This window comes from Pan paniscus, chromosome 16 (assembly GCF_029289425.2).
Source record: "Pan paniscus chromosome 16, NHGRI_mPanPan1-v2.0_pri, whole genome shotgun sequence".
NCBI classification, from domain to species: domain Eukaryota; kingdom Metazoa; phylum Chordata; class Mammalia; order Primates; family Hominidae; genus Pan; species Pan paniscus.
In genome coordinates this window covers 73,334,183-73,353,027 of record NC_073265.2, presented here as the reverse complement: position 1 = coordinate 73,353,027, position 18,845 = coordinate 73,334,183, and the positions used below count along the sequence as shown (strand labels likewise).

Below are 18,845 nucleotides of genomic sequence, written 5' to 3'. Positions count from 1 at the left end.
CTGTGATGGTATCTGGGAGGGAGAGATGGGGTCTGTGTGTCCCTGCCTGGCCTGTGAAGTGTGTTGTGGGATGACCGTGTGTATTGGACTCTCAGGCTTTTATCCTAGATCACCACTGGATTGCTGACAGATAGAGGACGTGGGACCCTGACTATCACCCCTAATCTGCAGTGGATTTGGCTCTCGGCACTCCCAGGCTGGGAGCTGGATACCTGCCCTGGCAGCATGACTCAGACTGCACAACAGGTACGGCGTGCCCAGGATGATGTGCCCAGGCCTCTGGCTGCCTCAGAATCCAGGCCAACACACACCCCCCTCCAAGCTCCAAGCCCCTACACCATAAACCACAAGCTCTCTGCCCTCTCTGATGGCTCCAGAGAGCACCCACATCTGCCATCTTCGGCATGGAGCCCATTCCAAGACTCCCCAGGCTCAGTCATGGAGGCTGGGGGACTTTGGGACCGTGGGAGCCGGCCCTGGTATCTGCGTCCAGCCAGGATGCTCTGCACCTGCAGGCAAGAGTCATCCACGGGCCCCCATGGGCATGCTGATGGTGATCATGTTGATGTCGCTGATGCTGCTGAGCACCTCTGTCAGCATGTGGTGCATGCACAGCATCTCATCGCCCCGCTGTACCTGCTCTGCAGACTCCTCCATCAGCGTGTTCTGGTCCCCATGCGAGTACAGGTTGGATAGCAGCTCCGAGATGATGAATTCCTTGGTCTGAGAGTGGGCAAAGAGGGAAGGAGGGTGCAACCTGATGCCTGTGCTGCCCTGGCTGCCCTGCCGGGCCCTGCTAGGACTGTGCGCTGGGCTTGGAGCCCCAAGTACGGCTTTTCAGGCACAGCTTCTACACCACTTAAGACTCGAAGATCTGCCTCCCCACCGCCTTTTCTCACTCAGATGGGGACACTGAGGTCCAGAGGAAAAGTCACCTGTCCAAGGTTACAGATCTGGAAGGGGACCCAGGACCTATCATGCCACCAGGACACCTGTCTACTCGGTTTTTAAAAATTTTTTGGAGATAGGATCTCACTCTGTTGCCAGGCTGGAGTACAGTGGGTGAGATCACTGCTTATTGCAGCCTCAACCTCCTGGGCTCAAAGTGATCCTCCAACATCAGCCTGTTGAGTAGCTAGGACTACAGGCATGTGCCACCACCAAGCCCAGCATTTTAAAAATTTTTATGTACAGACCAGGTCTCACTATGTTGCCCAGGCTGGTCTCAAACTCCTGTGCTCAAGCGATCCTCCTGCCTTGGCCTCCCAAAGTGCTGGGATTACAGGGATGGGCCACTGTGCCCAGTCCCATGTTATATTTCTATGGGACAGCTCTGGTCTTGACCATGCCTCCCTCCCTGGACCTGGTCCCATAGGGCTGGTCGGCATCTCTCCCAGGCCAGCATGGCCACCTCCATCCCCAGTGCCACAGTCGCCCCTGCCACCATGGGGCAGTGCATGAACATTGTTGATTATGAGGTGCATGATGGTCCTGGGCAGGAGACCAACCATGAGGTCCCACACTGTCTTGTTGACAATGGCCGTATAGGAGTCTACCAGGTTCTGGGTGGTCTCCTTTAAGATCTATTTGCTTAGAATAGTGTTTACTAGAGGTGAGGAAGGGGGAGGAGGTAGCCAAAGGTTGGCTAACAGATTAACAGATATAAGAGTACATGGCTGAATGCAGTGGCTCACACACTAGTGTAATCCTAGCTCTCTGGGAGGCTGAGGGGGGAGGATCACTTGAGGCCAGGAGTGCACGGCCAGCCTGGGTAACACAGGAGGTATTATGTCTACAAAAAATTTAAAAATTAGCTAGGCATGGTGGTCCATACCTGTGGTCCCGGCTACTAAAACCCAAATTGCAAGACAAAATAAATCAACCATGACTTTTCACATTTTGTGAATGTGACCAAAATGTGACCAAGGACTGACTGAATTACATAGTATTACATCAGTTACATTTCCTGATTTTGATCATTGTATTGTGGTTATATAAAATAATGTTCTTGTTCTGGAAGTAACACTGAAATATTTGGGAGTAAATGGGCACATCTCCAACTTAACTTCAAGTGGAGCGGAAAAAAAGTTGTGTGTGTCCATGGAATACTATGCAGCCATAAAAAAGGATGAGTTCATGTCCTTTGTAGGGACATGGATGAAGCTAGAAACCATCATTCTGAGCAAACTATCACAAGGACAGAAAACCAAACACCGCATGTTCTCACTCATAGGTGGGAACTGAACAATGAGAACACCTGGGACACAGGATGGGGAACATCGCACACTGGGGCCTGTCATGGGGTTAGGGGAGGGATAGCATTAGGAGATAGACCTAATATAAATGATAAGTTAACGGGTGGAGCACACCAACATGGCACATGTATACATATGTAACAAACCTGCACGTTGTGCACATGTACCCTAGAACTTAAAGTATAACAATAATAATTAAAGAAAATAAATCGTTAAAATAAAAAATAAATGTAATAGACTTTCTTGAATATAAAAAGTTGTGTGTGTGTGTGTGTATATATATATATAAAGAATATATGGCCTGGTGCAGTGGCTCACACCTATAATCCCAGCACTTGGGAGGGTGATGCAGGTGGATCACCTGAGGTCGGGAGTTCAAGACCAGCCTGACCAACATGGAGAAACCCTGTCTCTACTAATAATACAAAATCAGCCAGGCGTGGTGGTACATGCCTGTAATCCCAGCTACTTGGGAGGCTGAGACAGGAGAATCACCTGAACCTGGAAGGTGGAGGTTGCAGTGAGCCAAGATCGTGCCATTGCACTCCAGCCTGGGCCACAAGAGCGAAACTCTGTCTCAAAAAAGAAAAAAAAAATTAGCTTTGTGTGGCGGTGAGCGTCTGTAATCCCAGCTACTCGGGAGGCTGAGGCAGGACAATCACTTGAACTTGGGAGATGGAGGTTGCAGTGAGCCAAGATTGTGCCACTGCACTCCAGCCTGGGTGACAGAGTGAGACTTCATCTCCCCCCCCCCAAAAATAAAGCCATTGAGGCAAAATGTGAACTGGTAAACCTGGGTGTTCTTTGTACTATTCTTGCAACTTCTCTGTAAGTTTGAAATTATACAAAAATTAAGTTACAAAACACATTAAAAATGTCTGCTGTATTTATCTGCTTGACAGAAATAGATATGCAAGAATTACTTTAAGGCTAGAGCTTTCCCACTTGCTGGCTGCTTTTTGTTTGGAGACAGGGTCTCACTTCGTCGCCTAGATTGTAGTGCAGTGGCATGATCTCGGCTCATCGCAACCTCCACCTCCAAGGCTTAGGCAGCCCTCCGACCGCCTAAGCATGTGTAGCTGGACTACACATGCACATCACCATGCCCAGCTTATTTTCTACCTTTTTAGTAGAGAGGAGGTCTTGGTATTGCCCAGGCTGGTCTCCAACTCTCAGGCTCAAGCAATCCCTCCCACCTCAGTCTCCTGAAGTACTGGGATTACAGGTGTGAGCCACCATGCCTGCCTGTTCTCCTGGACATGCAGCCGGCTAAGCTTGGCTCTGCAACAGCTCCTTGTCCCACTGGAGAAAAAGAGCCCACAGCTTTCCTCATATGCAAGGGCATGAACCAACCAAGTGCAGCCCAGCTCCTGTGAGACACACACACACGTGGTTAACTGACAGCGACAGAGAGCCTAAAGCTCAGAGTCCAGGGTAGTCTACCCAGGTTGCAGCTGGTGAGCTCTGCCTCCGGTTAGGCTGAAGCATCCCAGTATCAATCCTCCCATACACATTTATTCACATTTGTTGAGATCTCCTATATTCTAGGCATTGGGCTCAACATTGGACACAAAGACACCATTCATCCTAACTCCCACTGAAAGAAAAGTCAACCTCTGATACACGATAATCCTGTTGCTACCTTCTGAACGTGGGCAAGTTGGTCCAAATTGTATGCACCCAGCAGGGGCTGAAGACCCAGGGAAGCAGGGCGGAGCTGCCAAAGCAGCTTTCCAGGCTCATACTGCAGACCACTCTCAACACGTTCAGGCTTGCCCTTGCTCCTTTACTAAACTCTGGTGAACCCACTCCCCATAAACCAGATGCAGCAGCACCTGAATCCCAGATAAGTGCCAGCTGATCTGTTGCCTCAAGAGCTCCTGCCTTTCCTCTACCCACACACAACTGCAAAGATGACACAGGCAAGGCTGTTGTCCCAGATTTATTGAAAATAATACAGCACTACAGAAAAAATTCAAACAGGTCCCCGAGGCGTTTTGAAATTCATCCCAACTGTAGGCTGAGTGACCTGAAGGTTGGACAGACTGCCGAAGTCCTGGAACGAGAAAATGGATTCAGTGAGCAGTTACTGGTGAGATCTGTGGGTGGACCCCAGAAGAAAACACAGGCCCCTAGAGCCACAGCACTCTCAAGGGGGTCCAGAGGCGACCTGAAGGACCCTTTAAGAGCCAACAGGGTTCTCAATGCCTCCCACTTTTCCAGAGTGATCTTCCTTCAACACACACCTGACCATGTGGTATCCCCATTTACAACTCTATGACTTTTACCCAATGTACCATGCCATTTGTATCTGTTTTCACAACCCCTTCCTATCAATCACTCTAAAACACCGTTTCTCAATCTTGGCAACGTAGACATCCTGGGCTGGACATTCTTTGTTATAGGCAGCTGTACTGTGTATTGCAGAAAGTTTAGCAACATCCTTGGCCTCTACCCATTAGAAGTTAGCAGGTATCCCCTGGCTATGAGAACGAAAAATGTGTCTGGACATTGCCAAATGTCCTCTAAAGCAAAACTCTGTCCCTTTGAGAATACACAGTGCCACTTGCTTTCCAGGACCAGCCCTGGGTAAGACCTATTACTAATCTAATCAACATTTGTGAAGGGCCCAAGTACACAAGGCATCAAGCAGAAGGGAGGGAGGCAAGAGCAGACCCTGCCCTCAAACAAGTTCAGGCTGGTAGGCAGGGCAAGAAGCCAAGGGCCCAACTTATACCTGGAACTTCATGTCCTATTTGGTCCTCAGAAACCCATTTAGTTTCAACAAAAAAGCTGCATTCAGCGCAGTGGTTATTTCAGGAAGAAAAGACCCACAGCGGGGCTGTAGCTGTACTGGTGATGTTTTTCTGAAGCTGGGAAAGTACATGTGAGTTCATTTTGCTACTACCTTTTTGAGTGTCTTAAACATTTAATGACCATAAAAATAGGAAAAATGAAGTTGTTCAAAATCACCAACCGCCCATGAAGCCCATGTTTTCACCCAAGTATGCAAAAGGACTAAGATAAGCCATAGAAAAAACATCAAAGTGCAATGAAGATACTCGTGAACTACCTAAGCAGTGCCTTGTATGTACCTGGAAATGGACCAAAGCTCATTTCTGAGTGGTTAGCATGGAGACACCAAAGGAATGCCTTCACAGAAGAAAAGCAGGCAGATTCAGCCAGGGCTGACACAAAGGGGGCAACGTAAGCCAGCTATAAGAGCAAGAACAGAAGCAGCCAAGAGAGAAAAGGTGTCCTGGAAGCCACTAGATTTGGGAATCATGATCTTGTGGCGAACAAACTCAATGCACACAACTTCCGCTACACCCCTTATGAAAGCAGTCCAGTTTAGTGGCTAGAAGTTTAGATGGGATTCCCAACTCTGCCACTTACTAGCTGGGTGACCTTGGATAATAAGACCTACTGATGGTTTTTGACCAGGAAAATACCACTTTAGGAATCCAGCAAACACTTACCAAAAGCTTCAGCATTTCCTTAGTGTCAGGATCTACTTCAATTATCTCCTGATCCAAGGCTGAGACCTACAAGGAAACGAGGTAGGGTCAAAATACCAATCAATGAGATTATCACTCACCTCTCCTCCTCCTCTCCCCAGGTTCTTAAATATGGGGAAGAGGAGCTGCACAAGGATAGCATTCCTCTCACAAGGTGAGCAGTCTCTTACAGTATTACAGACCCCGATGACCTGTTCTTCTGGTCTTACCTTCCCATGCCCTCATTCAGTATTCAGAACACTTGAAGTCTGTGTTTACACCAAAGAATACTATATTAGGGGCAAACAATCAAGCCACGACAGCAGTCATCAAATCAACATTAAGGGCTCCCATGAAATATGGAATAGACTTAACTGGTTCCAGAAGAGCAGAATGGAGGCTAAGAAACTGGTAGGGGGCCTATGGGCACCCACAGCTGGTTATGGAATGTATGGATAAAAGGTCTCAGATTCAGCTGAGGTCCCTTTGGAAGCCAAGAACCCATAGCTTTATCATTTGAGGATTAGCCAGAAGCCCAAATATCCAGAAAGTTTACCTCAGGAACATAATTGTCTCTCCTTTCTCTCTCCTCCTCCTGCAGCTTGATGGAGATACCTCTTACTGGGCCTCTCTGAATTCGCTTCATCAGATGCGTGACATAGCTACAAAGCACACACAGCCAAAGAGAACAGTGAGAAGACAAATCAACTCCCACCTGGTACTGAGCACATGTGGATATATAAATACCCGCTTTAGTTCTTTTCCACAGTGAGAAGGAAGAGCACTCACTATCCTGGGACCTCCTACACATAGAACCTCCACTGGCCTGAGCATTCCTTCCCTTTGGTTTCTCACTCTCTATTCAAACTCTCCTTCATGATGATCAAGCGCCCCACCCCCCACTCGCCCCGCCCCGCCCCGCAGTTTCACGACCCTTCACAGCCTTCATTTTCTTCCAATTTCAAATTCACATAACTTGGCAATTAATACGTTGACTTTGGCACTATTCTTCCAGGCCATATGCCTATAAATCTCTCGAACAGTAACTGCAACTGTGAAGTAAGCATTAGAAGTTGACATCCAGCCGGGCGAGGTGGCTCACGCCTGTAATCCCAGCAATTTGGGAGGCCGAGGCGGGCGGATCGCTTGAGGTCAGGTGTTCGAGACCAGCCTGGTCAACATTGTGAAACCCTGTTGTCTACTAAAAATACAAAAATTAGCCAAGTGTGGTAGCACGTGCCTCTAATCCCAGCTACTGGGAAGGCTGAGGCATGACAATCGCTTGAACCCGGGAGACGGAGGTTGCAGTGAGCCGAGATGGCGCCACTGCACTCTAGCCTGGGCGCCAGGGCAAGATTCCGTCTCAAAAAAAAGAAAAAAAAAAGAAAGAAAAAAGTTGACAACTAAAAGCAACGTAGCTTCAAAGCAAGAGGTCTGACGGTGGCTACCTTCGACCCAGGGTCACCGCGGCCAGTCATGACACAAGCCTAGGTTCACAAGAGAAATCCTGCACACGCAAAGCTCTAGCCCTTCTCCGGGACACCAGGGAGTCTCAGGCTAACTAAACCACCAAGGCACCGTCTCTTCCCGAGTCGGAGGGCGGCAGAGCACACAAACAGACCGCGGAGCCCCGGAGGCCGAGGAAGGCCCGACTCACCCTGCTATCTTGTTGCGGAGCTTTTTGCTGGGGATAATGGCGATCTCCTCGCACACGCGCTTGTTCGTGTGGAAGTCGTTGCCCAGGCGCGTGTAGTACTTTTCTATGATGACCCGGGCCGCCTTCTTCACGGTTTTGGTGCGAACGCGGCCCTGCGGGTGGAGAGGACAGGATCACTCACGAGCCAGCGCAACCTTCTGGGAAGAGTGCGGCGCCGAGCCCCGGCCGGTGTGGTTGGGGACCGCCGGCTGCGCTGAGCCGGAGAGGGCCCGGCTAAACAGTGCCGGGCGCCGGGCTTAATGCGGAAGCCGCCGGCCCGTTGCGCTCCAGCCTGACAGGGCTCTGCGCCTTCCCGGCCCAGGGCCTCTCTGTGGGCTGAGGACCGCGGGAAGCTGCAGATGGGGGACGATTGTGGAGGATGGCGGCCTCGAGCCACAACACCTACCATGTTGGCGGGTTCCTGGTAAAAGAGGAAACAGGAAGCACAGGCGAAGTCTGTTAAAGCTTAGGCCAGAAAGCCGCTTCCGCCCGGCCACGGTCGCTCTGAGCCTACTCGGGAGCCACACAGCGCCCCCTGGCGGAGTGGAGCGGGGCGGCGGCGGCGCGCCCCTCCGGTGGGCCGGTGTCTGTCCCGCCCCCGACGGCTCCTCCCTTTCCGCTCCCCGCTCTCCTCGGTGGACTTGGGCTCGCTTCTCACCCCCATCTGATTTTTAATGGGACCGCCTGTGCCATGTGCTCTAGCGTAGCGTCCATCTCTTCCACACACGCCAGGGAGAGGAGAAGCGTCCGGTCCTCGGGAGGACCGAGAAACGAAGGCGATCCAGGGCCGTGGAACAATGAGGAAGTGGGGGATGGCGGCCGCCCAGGTCCCCCACTCAGTCCGCGGGCCGGAGACTTGTCAGGTAGAGACAGGGTGCGACTGGGCGAGACGTATCTCATTTCTTCCGGGCCTTTGCTCAAATGTCGCCTTATCAGAGGGCTTTCCCTTCAAACTTAGGTAAAATAACTCCCTCACTATCCCTGCTTATATTTCCTAGCACTTGCCGTGTGATTCGGCTTATTTTTCTCAACTAGGGGTGAGCTCCATGACAGTAATGGTCATTTTGTTTAGCTAATTCCCAGTGCTTGAACAGCGCCTAGCACGTAACAACCTCTAACATTGACGTGAAGGGCCCAGCTCACCAGCAGAGCTCCCAACACCTCAGGCACCTTCTCCATCCACTATCTTCAGGCTGTTCCTGCCACACCCATCCTCAAACCAGGGCCTTCCGAAGCCACCAGCGCAGGCTGCCCCGATGGGCCGCAGCCTAGGTAGGGCCCTGCCCCCTTCTTCCAACTCTGCTCCCTGGGCTGACAGCAATCCTAGGCTCCCACCTGACAGGGGAAGGCTGAGCTGGCCAGGCTGGGTGAGTTAAACCCAGGGCTGTGCCTCATTCCTCAACGCACCTTGGGTACTCCAGTCGGACTCTCAACTGATTGGGGATGGAAACCTGAAGGACAGGAAACCCTGGCAGCAAAAAGTAGCAATGGGACAAAAGAAAAGGCCAGAATCTCAGAACTGCGGGAGCAAACTTCCAGTCAAGCTGCTGTCAGGCCCGAAGTGAAAGATCAGGGTTTTTTCTGTTTTTGTTTTTGTTTTTGAGACGGAGTCTTGCTGTCGCCCAGGCTGGAGTGCAGTGGCGCGATCTCGGCTCACTGCAACCTCTGCCTCCCAAGTTCAAGCGATTCTCCTGCCTCAGCCTCCCAAGTAGCTGGGATTACAGGCGTGCGCCACCACGCCTGGCTAATTTTTGTTTTTTTTTTTTTTTTTAGTAGAGATTGGGTTTTGCCATGTTGGCCAGGCTGGTCTCCAACTTCTGACCTCAGGTGATCCACCCACCTTGTCCTCCCAAAGTGCTGGGATTACAGGAGTGAGCCATTGCACCCAGCCAGCCTTTTTTTTTGAGATAGAGTCTTGCTCAGTTGCCCAGGCTTCAGTGAAGTGATATGGTAACAGCTCACTGCAGCCTCGATTTCCTGGGCTCACATGATCCTGCTACCTCAGTCTCCCTAGCAGCTGGAACCACAGGCCACCATGCCTAATTTTTTTTTTTTTTTTTGTAGAAATGGGGTCTCCTATGTTGCTCAGGCTGGTCTCAAACCCCTGGGGCTCAAGCAATCCTCTTGCCTCAGCCTCCCACAGTGCTGATTGTAAGCATGAGCCACTGTGCCCAGTCTGGCCTCTCCTTTATTTATTTATTTATTTAGAGACAGTCTCACTCTGTTGCCCAGGCTGGAGTGCAGTGGCATGGTCTTGGCTCACCGCAACCTCCACCTCCCGGGTTCAAGAGATTCTCCTGCCTGAGCCTCTTGGGTAGCTGGGATTAGAGGTGCCTGCAACTACCACCTGGCTAATTTTTTGTATTTTCAGTAGAGAAGGGGTTTCACTATGTTGGCAAGGCTGGTCTCAAAATCCTGACCTCGTGATCCGCCCACCTTGGCCTCCCGATGTGCTGGGATTACAGGCGTGAGCCACCGCGCCCAGCCAGGCCTCTCCTTTCGTGAGGAGACTCCCCCACCTTGCCCAATAGTTCTTGCACCTCTCTCAGAAGAGACAGCTTCAGTATGCAGGGTTCCCTCCACCTCAGACTAAATTGGAGGTTCCCAAAGAATCGGTCCAAGAGCTGGGCCCAGGCCAACTCGACTGAAAAAAAAAATCAGCAGACCTTGCCACAAATCCTGTGAGCTCTGAGAAAGTTCCGTTGATAGGGCTCTCTGAACAGCAAAAACCCAATCACTCCCTCTCAGAAAGGAACTGCATCATCGTAGGTGGGTCCAAGAGGATGAGCAGCCTCCGAAGAAGTAATAGGCCAAGACTTCCAGGAGAAGCTGAGAACAAGTGGCTTCTGCTGGCATGTGAGCAGCTGTGCCTCCAGCATTCTCTAAGCTGGGCCTGGAGGCTGTGAGGACCCCCGAGAAGCTAAGATATGAGGACTTTTTATATTTGGGCTAGAAGCACCCATCCACTGGAGAAGCATCTCCAAAGTATATTTGACGATGGAAGGGACCAAGAAGTACTCACAGGGCAGGTCTCCCACATGGTCCCACCATTATCCTGGGCCAGGATCCCATCACAGAAATCCAAGGAAACAAGCTGTGGCTGTGCCATTACCCCCTTACTCCCTCCCATTAGCCCCTTGCTCCCAGACCTCAAACACAGAGACAAAACCAGAACTCTGCTGCAACGTGTTTATTATGTGCCAAAAAAACTACACCACAGCTTACTCCACACATCTGTAGGAGAGTGCAGTCTTGCCTGCATATACTACAATGAGGTAGAGACTTCACACACAGCTTCACAAAACCCACAGAGTAGCTGGGATATGCAACAATGCAACGTCAGCTCAGCAGGAGGGAGGGGTTATGACACTGGTTCTTTGGCACACAGCTTCCCTAGGAGGGGCAAGTAGTTTTTGTGGGTTTTTTCTTTTTTTTTTTTTAAAAAAAAAAAAAAAGGGAAAGAAAAAAAAGTCAAGTTTTCAAATTTCAGTCAACTGCAACTGTTATCTCATACATTCCTCAAATTAAAGATACAAGGGAAGGGTACTTGCCCCCTCTAAGAGAAAGGGCTCCTGTGAGCCTTCATCTGCCCCCACCGAAAAGCAGCCCTTTTTAGCTCAGTTACAAAAGAAAAAAGTCCTGTGACTTTGTGATTAAAAACTTCTATCAACCCCACCCCCCCCACATAAGTGCAACTTAAGGAGGTGCAATAAACCATTTAAAACTATATACAGCAGCCGCTCAAACACCGTTTATCCGGTCCAGTTTCAAATAAAACAAAAATATTTTTTTTTCTTGGTTGCAAATGCCTTGATTTGCAACTGTGAGAAACAGTGACCAGCAGTCCCCCAGACACAAATTTGCTATAATGTTAAAAGCTGCCAGGAAAGAAAAAATATCTTGTTCCAAACGACTTAAAAACTGTTTTAAGGAGTGTAAAAAGGAACCGGTAAAAACCCTCGAGCGTAAAATATGAAATATGATTTTGGTTTAAATGAAGAGCAAAGTCTCCTTATTGTTTACAGTAAAAAACACCAGCTGAACACTCAGTTTATGCCGTTCAGGTGGGGGTTAAATAAATGGAAAGGCACTGTATGGCAACTGCAAGAATGAAACCAATGAGACCTGCGCATCATCACCATCAGTATTGCAAGGAATGTAAAAAAGCGCTTTTAATAAATAAACCTAGGTGTAGGCATCCGTGTCAATACCTCAATACCTTCTGGACACGTAGTTCTTTTTTTCTTTTTTTTTTTTTTCCCGCTTTTCATCTGCAAAATGAGGAACTAAAATCTGGGAAAACTACAGAGTCGCTTGGAGGGTAAGCCAGAGGGTCCTTGCCCTTGGTATACCCCCTGAAAACAAAACCTGACAAAACTCAATGTGCATTAATTAGTGCAGAAACAAAGACAGATTCAGCAAGTGCAAAGGTGACTACAATTTTCCCTTGTCCTTGGGAAGCCAGCTCCCTGGTCGCCAGTGGCAGGGTGGTGCAGGCTGTTTGCCTGACCTGCCAGCTTTGGGCGCCACAGGCCACTGGGCAAGGCCAGCTCCTCTAGCTGGAATCTCGGTTCTTCTGGTTCCGCATCAGGGGGCTGTGGTGGCGCAGGCCCTCCATGCTGTGCCGCCAGTGCCAGCAGCTCCGGCAGAAGTATTTGAAGCAGACCTGGGTTGGGGGAACAAAAAGGAGGATGCCATGCCTGTGTCAGCACCAGACACAGGAGCTGTTGCACGAGCTGCTTGTTCTGTTTGGAGAAGGGGTGGGAGACTCCCGATGGCCTCTGTGGGTTAGAAGAGATGGTCCCTAGGAATGCTCTCACCCCAACACAGAAGCCTGATTAACTATGGCAAACCCACCATCCTTGTTACAGGTCCCCTTACTTAAACATGTTGGGCTCGTAGTGTGTGCAGAGACCATGCTAGTTTCTCTTAACCCCTCTAACCATGACAGCTGCTCACCTATTCCCCTGCCCTTCTCACCTCCTACAGAGTAGTTGTATCACATGGCTGCTAACGTGGAGAATGTATAAAGATACTGACTAAAAATTCTAATGCTAGGCAACATCCTGCTTTCTTCCCATTAAGTGAGGAGAGGTGACTGGGTTTCTCAGTCTAGTCCCATCTCTTGGTTGCTGTGTAACGTCAGGCAAGCCACTAATCTCTGAGCAATTATCTGACTATGGAGATTATCTGTGAAAGATCCAGATCCATAAAAGCCTCGCAGATGAGGCTGATCAGAGAGATACTTGGTCTCAGGCTTTAGCTAACAATTCAAACTTAACTTCAAACTCTCACTTCAGAGCCTCAGTTTAACCATATTCAGAGACTCCAAATCTGATCAATGGCATCACTGCAACAAATTTTTAAATAAAATTTAAAAAGCACCCACTAAGCATGGAAGGACTGCTGCTGGTGTCCTAAGAGGTCCCAAACTTCCCCTAACACCTGTCAAAGGATGATACTGACTAGCAGCATTGACACCACTTGGATACTTGTTGGACACATGGAATCTCAGGGTCCGCCCCAAACCCACTGAATCAGAATCTAAGATCCTCAGGTGATGTGTCTGTAATTAAGGTTTGAGAAGCACTGCCAAACCCATCCAGATCCACATTCCATCACCCAGGAACATTCAATAGAAAGCCACCTCGCTGCTTTCTGCCTGTCGCTGACACCTGTGGGTACAGCCCAGATGCAAATATCAAAGTCGTCCAGAAGTTCAGATGTAAAGGAGGACGAGGCCCTTGAGTACAGAAAAATCAGCTTAGAAGGCCTCAGGGTTAGGCAGCTGAGCCTGGCTCCCACATGCTGCTGACCACACCCAGCCAGGCTTCTATCATCTACAAAACCACCTCTCAGCAATAGTGGCATACTGCATAGCAATATCCCAGGCAAGAAAAAGACCAAAGTATAAAGACTCAATTCAACATATTTTCTTAAGAGTTCTGGATCAAGCTATCTAAAGTATGTCTGTCCCTGGTCTGACCTTCAGCAAACATTACTGCTGCCTCCTCTATGCTCTCAGACACCACAGGGTACCTCAGAACTCCAACATTCAATGTCATGAACTTGGCATAACAATTTTTTTTTTTTTTTGACACGGAATCTCCCTCTGTCCCAGGCTGAAGTGCAGTGGCGTGATCTCGACTCACTGCAACCTCCGCCTCCTGGGTTCAAGCTATTCGCCTGCCTCAGCCTCCCAAGTAGCTGGGATTACAGGCGCCTGCCACCACGCCAGGCTAATTGTTGTATTTTTAATAGAGACGGGGTCTCACCATGTTGGCCAGGCTGGTCCTCCTGATCCGCCCACCTTGGCATCCCAAAGTGCTGGGATTACAGGTGTGAACCACCGCGCCCAGCCAACAATTTTTAATAGAGGGCAGGGACTTCATAGACATCGGACCCACCTGATCTCGACAGAAGAAAGGACCAGGCTGAGAACTGCAGATATGACACAGAGAATCTTCTAGGTAGGGGTCAATCTGAACCTGCACAAAGGCAAAATAAGAAGATGAAGTGGCTCTTCTTACCAGGAGGCTCGATAGGCTATAGAAGAAGGGCACATTATTGGCCACACACAGGAATGTGGGATATTGGAATGCAGGATATTTGCCTGTTTTAAAGGAGGCTTGGAGAGAATTATGGGCCTGAAGTACAGAAAGGAGTTCTAGAGGACAGACTCATACACCATGCACAGTCAGGCTGGATGCCTCTGGGATTCAGGCAACCACACACCTTAATGCCTGGTCTTCTAGGCAAACTGTACCTCAGCCCTCTATCAATTAGCAGTATAGGCAAGTGTTCGGAGGATTCCCAAAAGGTTGGAAAATAGGAAGTCAGGCTACTTAGCAATGCCAAAGAAATACCACAGTGAGGGAAGGCACCCTACACACTGAAGAGGCTCAACAGTCCCAGTTCCCTTCCTCCTCGGCGTACAAAGACCAAGCCCACTCCCAAACCCTAACCTCAATGTTAATTCTCAGGAATTTGGCTCACTTCCCTAAACACACCCAGCACAAACAGCTTCAGGTCTCAGGCCTGCCCTGGGTAGTAACTGCCCAAACCCCTCTCATATACCCCAGAGTAAGGGCATAAACCAGCCAACTCACCTTCTTTGTGAACTTGGTGGTTTTGATCTCCACAAAAGCAGCGCTGACTGCTTTCAGGTAACTCCGTTGGTTATTGAAAGTCACACGACCAGAACCTAGGACAACAGACACAAGCTTCCCTTCTAACCAAATTCTCCCAAATGCTACTTTTTTTTTTTTTTTTTTTTTTTTTTTTGAGACGGAGTCTCGCTCTTTCGCCCAGGCTGGTGTGCAGTGGCGCAATCTCTGCTCACTGCAAGCTCTGCCTCCCGGTTTCACACCATTCTCCTGCCTCAGCCTCCCGAGTAGCTGGGACTACAGGCATCTGCCACCACACCCAGCTAATTTTTTGTATTTTTAGTAGAGATCGGGTTTCACCATTAGCCAGCATGGTCTTGATCTCCTGACCTCGTGACCCGCCCGCCTCAGCCTCCCAAAGTGCTGGGATTACAGGCGTGAGCCACCGAGCCTGCCCTAATGCTACCCTTTTAAAATGCAGGAAACCCTTTACGATACTAGTGCTGTCCGACAGAAATATAATGTGAGCTACTATGTAACTTTATTTATTTTTTGAGACAGGGTCTCCCTCTGTCACTCAGGCTGGAGTGTAACGGCGTGATCTCAGCTCACTGCAACCTCTGCATCCCAGGCTCAAACAATCTCCTGCCTCAGCCTCCCAAGTAGCTGGGACTACAAGCATGAGCCACCATGCCTGGCTAATTTTTGTATTTTTTTGTAGAGACGGGGTTTCACCATATTGTCCAGGCTGGTCTTGAACTCCTGGACTCAAACGATCTGCCCCAGCTCGGCCTCCCAAAGTGCCAGGATTATAGGTATAAGCCATCACGGTCAGCCCTTATGTAACTTTAAATTTTCTAGTAGTCACACTGAAATTTTAAAACAGTGGTGACATTAATTTTAATAATATATTTTATTGGCCGGGCACGGTGGCTCACACCTGTAAACCCAGCACTTTGGGAGGCCAAGGTGGGCGGATCATGAGGTCAAGAGATGGAGACCATCCTGGCTAACATGGTGAAACCCCGTCTCTACTAAAAATACAAAAATTAGCTGAGCGTGGTGGCGCACACCTGTAGTCCCAGCTACTCAGGAGGCTGAGGCAGGAGAATCACTTGAACCCAGGAGGCAGAAGTTGCAGTGAGCTGAGATAGCACCACTGCACTCCAGCACGGCAACAGAGTGAGACTCCATCTCAAAAAAAATTTTTATTTAACCCTATATGTTAATAATATTATTTCCAAATGTGACAACAGCTGTGTTTCCAAAACTCAATGGGGCCACATTTAGCTGGTGGCTACCATATTCGTACCATATTTGACAGTGGAGATCATGTTAGCGTGAACCATTCAGGAATGGGGGAAGAATTTGCAGATCAAGATGGGAAGGGAAGATAGAGCATAGGTTAAGGTTAAAGGATTCAGAGTGGAAGCCAAGATGCAGATAGAACACTTGTCTGAAGGGTAAGCCCAGCAGTTGAACTGAACCTCTCCTAGCCCTTAGGCACTCTGGAGACCTATTAAGAGAGCTGGAAGAAGCCCCATCCTGCCAAGTTCCTCCTCCGCTCCTGCGGCTTCTGAAGTCCCTGTTCTCAATCTGCTGCACAGTATTGGTGAGTACATGGTGCTCCTTCCTGACCAGATTCAGTGTGGGTGTGAAGACTAAGCATTTGGGGAGGTGGGTTAGCCACATGTTAATCACAGAGGTCAGGCTCTGCTCCACCTCCATACCTCATCATTGACATTTTGCCAGGACTGGCGAATTGACCTCCTTTCTCAGAGGAGCTGATCAAAACCTAGTGGTTAGGCCCACAGACTTCTGAGTTAGGAAAGCACAGGCCACACTCTGTTGCCTGACTCACTCAGAAAGTCCTCCTCCAGCCTGACCTGGTCTCTGACCTTAGACAATGCCAGAGCTTTTCAAGAACTTTTAATAAAAAACTCCAGGCAAGTTCAGAGAATTGCAGCCTTTTCATGAAATAGTACCTGTTGTCTGTTCCAAACTGGTTTTGCTGTGAACTCGGAGCTTCCAACAAAGTTCCTACCTCACTCTCACTTCTTATCACCTCCTGTAGTCTCCAATTGCTTTTTCTCCCACTGCGTGGGAGATGGTGGGTAGAGGGCTAGATACAGAAGGGCCAGTACTCGTGACTTGTCTAGAAAAAGATAGTATGGTGCTGGTATATGCTGATCTGCAGACCTGGGTCAGGCCTCTCTCCTCACTCCCATGGGGAAGTATCACAATCTTGGTCTACTCCCAGGGGCCAACCAAGCTTTCGCACACAGAAGTGGGACACTTACCAATGGGATACTTGTGCTTATCTGTGTCAATCCCGGCATACACCACTCCACCAAATAGGTCGTTCAAGATGGCTGCCAGGGCCTCAGCATTTAGCATTCCATGCAGAGCACCGACAAACACCGTCCTGCTGGGGTCAAGCCTCTGAGATGGGCTCCGGACAAAGTTACTGTCGGCTAATACCCAGGGGATCACCTGCACCTGAAAACCACCCAAAGGTGTATCAGCCCTGGCAGAGAGCCACAGAGAGAGAGGTGCTTGCATGGCAAGGTACATGCTCTGGAGATACTGAAGCTGAGCTAAGGCCCTTACAGGGGTGAAAAGGTGCCGTTGCCCAATCTCAGGCACACAGGCGTCCAATAAACCACCCTGACTCCACCCCAACTGGAGTTGAATTTTACTGAGTCCATGTGTCCAGAATGGTAGAAGTGGACACAGTACTCACTCATGCTGGAAAGTAAGCAAAAAAGTACCACATGGCCAAACCCAGGAGCCCAGCATTCTATTTCAACCTCCAACTGTGTAGTTCCAACAAAGGGCTGTGGACACTGATGAAAAGAGCATAATCTGAAGTCCTCAAGAAAGGAAGGACTCACAGAGAAATGAAAGGCTAGGATCCTGAAGGACAGAGGGGTGGGAGTGCTTACGATATTTGTATGAGATGGTTACTGGCCCAACCTAGCCTTCAGAGGGTTTGTGCCAGAGCAGTGGAAATGACTGGCGAGAGGTTGGGTAGAAAGTCACATACAAGATCCCTGGAGTCTTAAAGGGCTGGGGCTGACCATGTCCTTTGCCTCTGAATCTCCTGAACCTGGAACAAAACCTTGTAGAGCAGGTGGAGTTGTCCAGAATGAAGTGAAGATCTAAAAATATGTCTTGAAGCAGGAAGAGATCTGAGGCAGAAACCAGCAAGGAGGCAAAAACAGTAGTTTCAAAGGACAGGTGATTAAGACTTGGACAAGGCTGGTGGCAACGAGCAGAGAACAGGCCAAGACCAAAGAGATTCTTCAACACAAGAGTCTGCAGTACTCAGACGGCATAAGCAGGATGGGCAAGCAAGGAAGAATCAGGCCTGGTAGGTGCTGGGCCTACACGGTCTTGGGATGAGAGGACCTGGCAGAAGTTACAAGAGGGGAGCCAATTTCACTGGAAGATGAAAAAGCCAATTTTGCCCACAAAAGAGTTTGGGATTACAGGACATCCCGAAGAAGGATACCACAGGAAGGTGAGGCTCAGGTAGGACATGAGGCTAGAAAGGTGAATCTGGGTCTAAAGGTGAGAGAAGCCACAAAGTGAGTCATTTATCTGAACTAGAAACGAAGAAGGGAGTCAAAGATTGGCTATATTGGCTATATTGGTGCTGGCGGGGAGAGGAACACAAAGGAAAAAGAAGAGAGGAAGGAGAACTGCATCAGCCTGTAGCCAGTGAATCAAAGAAAGATTAAATCCCTGTAAGGTGATGAGGAGGGAATGGGAGACAGGATGGTGTCTACAGGGGCACTGAGGAAGGGGAAGGGCTCTGTGATATGCATATGGCCATCTCTGGTTGTGAAAGCAGGAGGGGAGGAAAAAGGAGCATGTTAATTAAGTCCTAGAACATACTAAGGTGGGAAGACTACACAAGCTCCAGAGAGTAAAGAAGCAGAGAAGGTAGGGAAGCTGTGTGTCACTGTGGGCAGCCAGAGGATGAGCCTGCCCTCTCACTAACGCAGAACAAGAGCCAGCTTTGTTACATGGATTTATTTTAAATCTAACGTGACCATCCCAATAAAATAGGCATTTCTCCTCTTACCCTATAGATTTTTTTAGAGAAGCTTTAAGGTTCACAGCAAATCTGAGCAGAAAGTACAGGGATTCTCCAAATACTCTCTGCCCCCACACTTGTGTGACTTCCCCACTATCAGGATCCCGCATGAGAGTGGAACATTTTTTTATACTGACCCATCATCCCCACCCAAAGTCCATGGTTTGCATCAGAGTTCACTCCTGGTGT

The 18,845-nt window shown here is 49.2% G+C and overlaps 2 protein-coding genes across 13 annotated transcripts in view; both read right to left on the bottom strand.

Moving 5' to 3' along the window:
* Positions 1–4,182: 4,182 nt before the first annotated feature.
* RPS17 (ribosomal protein S17) lies at positions 4,183–7,984 on the bottom strand. Its single transcript, XM_008968251.5, has 5 exons — positions 7,855–7,984; positions 7,410–7,561; positions 6,309–6,414; positions 5,735–5,800; positions 4,183–4,311 (listed from the first exon to the last, which is right to left on the bottom strand). Exons 1-5 carry the CDS (start codon positions 7,855–7,857, stop codon positions 4,231–4,233), a joined length of 408 nt encoding a protein of 135 aa, XP_008966499.1. The 5' UTR covers positions 7,858–7,984; the 3' UTR covers positions 4,183–4,230.
* Positions 7,985–10,623: 2,639 nt separating this feature from the next.
* The window catches only part of CPEB1 (cytoplasmic polyadenylation element binding protein 1), a 104,493-nt gene continuing 96,271 nt past the window's right edge, over positions 10,624–18,845 (bottom strand). For all 12 annotated transcript variants that reach the window (XM_055098885.2, XM_034939320.3, XM_034939318.3 and 9 more), the window contains 4 exons: positions 16,855–17,053; positions 14,558–14,652; positions 13,856–13,936; positions 10,624–12,114 (listed from right to left, as the gene is read on the bottom strand). In XM_055098885.2, the coding sequence (XP_054954860.1) occupies positions 12,004–12,114; positions 13,856–13,936; positions 14,558–14,652; positions 16,855–17,053 (486 nt within the window). In that variant the 3' untranslated portion in view covers positions 10,624–12,003. The remainder of the gene's footprint in view (positions 12,115–13,855; positions 13,937–14,557; positions 14,653–16,854; positions 17,054–18,845) is intronic.

Excerpts from the sequence above, each read along its gene's own strand:
- RPS17 (XM_008968251.5), bottom strand. Across the intron at positions 6,415-7,409 it reads CTCCGCAACAAGATAGCAGG|CTATGTCACGCATCTGATGA; the intron begins GTGAGTCGGGCC and ends TGTGCTTTGTAG. Across the intron at positions 4,312-5,734 it reads AGGAAATGCTGAAGCTTTTG|GACTTCGGCAGTCTGTCCAA; the intron begins GTAAGTGTTTGC and ends TTCTCGTTCCAG.